Here is a 3296-nt window from a genome sequence, read left to right as displayed (position 1 = left end):
CAACCACCTCGCTACAATACCTAACGAATTTGGTCATTTCAAGCTGGTTGAACGCAGCATAAGGTGGTACTAAAAATCTTGTCCTCGACAAACAGAGCTAGCTAGGCTCCTTACTAGCTTGTACTTTTCACGCTTATCACATGGTGGATCCCATTATGTTATATATCATGCAAAAGATCCTGATGACTCATGAGTAGAATTTAAAAAGCTAGCCTAGGCAAAACTTTAGAATCCTTTACATGAATTTTGTTGGATGCAGAACTTTGACTGACTAGCTTGATTTAATGGCACACCTTAGCATGCTTCTACATTGTTAGAGGATAAACGCTACCCAACGGTTTCCTTCGCAACGAGATCTGTCCAACACTTTGCCATTGCTTTAATTTGCACATATTATAGCCCATAATTTGAAAGAAGTCATGTCTGCACACTTTTTTTGTTTGTTTGTTTTTTAAGGGAGAGTTTAACTGCACCCAAACTTAGTATAACAGAGGTGCGGGTGCTGATTAACCAAAAGCTCAAAGAGTACTGTTGCAAGTAATGATCAATTGGAGTCAAGAAGCGTGATCTGCACAAACGTCACCTGGGATAAAATAAATAAACCAACTCCAAGGAGACTCCATGACCTCTCCATCTACGGAAATAAACCGCCTCAAGCAAAGACAGAAACCCACCTTCTAAGGAGAAGTACCCCAATACTGGCCTTTGCCATGTGTCGTATCTACTATCTAAATCTTTGTGATAATTTGTTGTCTTATGTCTAAAGCCTCTGCCACTGGAGAACATCATAACAAATCATAGGCATTTCATCAATCTGCATACTGTAATACTGCTCTTTGTCCCGAAGTATCCTTATGTCGTCACCCCTAACAAAGTTGATAGCAACACCCTGGCACAAAATGCAAAGTAGTCAAAAGATGTTAGATTGCAATATTCCATGCATTCAAAATGTTTGGCTACCAAACAACACATTTGCAGCGACCAACCTTGCGTCCAAATCGACCAGAACGACCTATCCGGTGTATGTACAGTTCACGGTTGTTTGGAAGGTCATAGTTGATAACCAATGAAACCTACATAAGCAAAACATGCATTTACGTCAGCCAGTGGACAAACATCAGACACTACTCAAGCAATGTACTCAATTACTCAAACACTGCATGAAATCTAGCTAGTTAGCATTGACCAAGCAGCAAGTACCTGTTGCACGTCTAAACCTCGAGCCCAAAGATCGGTAGTGATACTGCTCGAAAGTCGGACAAGATTGTATCTCTTTCTTTCTGAGGCATGCCAGCATTCAAAATGTTTGGCTACCAAACAACACATTCGCAGTGACCAACCTTGCGTCCAAATCGACCAGAACGACCTATCCGGTGTATGTACAGTTCACGATTGTTTGGAAGGTCATAGTTGATAACCAATGAGACCTACATAAGCAAAACATGCATTTACATCAGCCAGTGGACAAACATCAGACACTGCTCAAGCAATGTACTTAATTACTCAAACACTGCATGAAATCTAGCAAGTTAGCATTGACCAAGCAGCAAGTACCTGTTGCACGTCTAAACCTCGAGCCCAAAGATCGGTAGTGATAAGAACGCGAGTATTTCCTGCTCGAAAGTCGGATAAGATTGTATCTCTTTCTTTCTGAGGCATGCCAGCATGCATGAAGGACACTGTAAAATTGTTGTACCGCATCCTCTTTGTAAGCCAGTCCACATAACAACAATCAAGAGGCCAGGGTTAATAGAAAATTGTGCTTGATGATTCACTTAATTTGCAATACATAGAAAATGTCATTAAACCTTCTTTTTTGTATTGCAGAAGATCACAGCTTGACTGATATTGAGTGTTTCATAGAGATCACAAAGTGTATCAAATTTCCAGTCTTCTTTTTCAAACGCAACAAAAAATTGTTTGATGCCCTAAAATATTAAGCAAGGTTAGCATGACATCTTGCATTTACAAGAAAGGACATGGCACAGGAGCGTCACACAAGAGCCTACCTCAAGAGCCAACTGATCGCGCTCGACAAGAATGCGAGTTGGATGTGTCATAAATTTGTTGGTCATCTCCAAAATTTCATGTGGTAAGGTAGCAGATAAGAGAACCACCTGCAGATTGGATGGCAAATATCTATAGACATCAAAAATCTGGTCCTTGAAACCTCTTCTGCTCAGCATTTCATCTGCTTCATCTTACACAAAAGGAAGAAAATGTCAATTTCAGTATTCGACACATGAATATGTAACTGTAAAAACAATTGAACTGGCACTTACGAGAACAAGAAGCTTTACCGCTCCTGTACGTAAAGTCATCCTCTTTATCATGTCAAAAACCCTTCCCGGAGTTCCAGAAACAATATGGACACCATGCTCAAGCTTTTTGATATCCTTCCCAATGTTTTTACCACCTATGCAAGTATGAACTTGCACATTCATAAATTCGCCGATTACTAATATAACTTTCTCTGTCTGAGATGCTAGCTCTCTCGTGGGAGATAATATTAAAACCTGCACACTGCAATTCAATAGTTAGACGAGAAAGATGTGCATGGAAACAGACAAGCTCCAAGCTCAAAACAGGAAAACAACAAACCGTTGAGACCCATAAAAGAGAGAAGTCACATGAAAGACTCGGCAAAATTAACCTAGTATTGTTTATTTAAGTCTCATTTATAAATCGTGCGATAAGTCCAAGACGCCGAATCAAACTGACATCATAGAACCATCTTTTAGACACACATGCTCCCCCCCTTTTCTTAAGTATGCAGCTGTTACTGAGTCGACGGATATCGTAAATCTTAAAGAGATTTAAATCCTAGAGCAACAATTAGTAATTAAGAAGATCGACAGGCCTAGAGGAGAAGCTTACTCTCGGACAGTGGGGTCAATGATCTGGCAGGCGGCAAGGGCAATCAAGGCAGTCTTGCCAGTTCCGGACGGAGCCTGAGCGATGACATCCGCATGGTGATTGGTGATGAGAGGGATGGCGCGCTCCTGAATCGCTGAGGGTTTCTAGAAGCCGCATGCATAGATTCCACGAAGAACCTCATCGCGGAGGACCATGCTGTCGAAAGTGCTGCAAACGTCAGGAGCTTGTGCATCAGCAGCCATGGTCGCTCACAAAGACAGTAAAGCGTTCCGCACGCACCAGCTTTTTAAATAGGGCAATCAGCCAGCAGTCTCAAAATTTTCGAGTATTGCCGCTACATAAACCTTACCTCTAAATTTTAAATTTGAAGGTGAGATAAGGACATGCTCACGCGAGGCTTAGTGTACGCGGGCGACTAA

At 41.5% G+C, this 3296-nt stretch overlaps 1 protein-coding gene across 1 annotated transcript; it reads right to left on the bottom strand.

Moving 5' to 3' along the window:
* Positions 1 to 298: 298 nt before the first annotated feature.
* LOC147416746 (eukaryotic initiation factor 4A-III homolog A-like) lies at positions 299 to 3119 on the bottom strand. Its single transcript, XM_086508101.1, has 10 exons — positions 3054 to 3119; positions 2878 to 2951; positions 2283 to 2523; positions 2010 to 2117; positions 1809 to 1928; positions 1555 to 1704; positions 1367 to 1427; positions 1201 to 1280; positions 987 to 1073; positions 299 to 889 (listed from the first exon to the last, which is right to left on the bottom strand). The coding sequence occupies exons 1-10, from the start codon at positions 3117 to 3119 to the stop codon at positions 761 to 763; spliced, it is 1116 nt and encodes a 371-aa protein (XP_086364227.1). The 3' UTR covers positions 299 to 760.
* Positions 3120 to 3296: the final 177 nt, after the last annotated feature.

Source organism: Adiantum capillus-veneris, unplaced genomic scaffold, assembly GCF_014529385.1.
Source record: "Adiantum capillus-veneris isolate H3 unplaced genomic scaffold, ASM1452938v2 Hic_scaffold_528, whole genome shotgun sequence".
Taxonomy (NCBI): domain Eukaryota; kingdom Viridiplantae; phylum Streptophyta; class Polypodiopsida; order Polypodiales; family Pteridaceae; genus Adiantum; species Adiantum capillus-veneris.
This window is presented reverse-complemented; position numbering and strand designations above follow the sequence as displayed.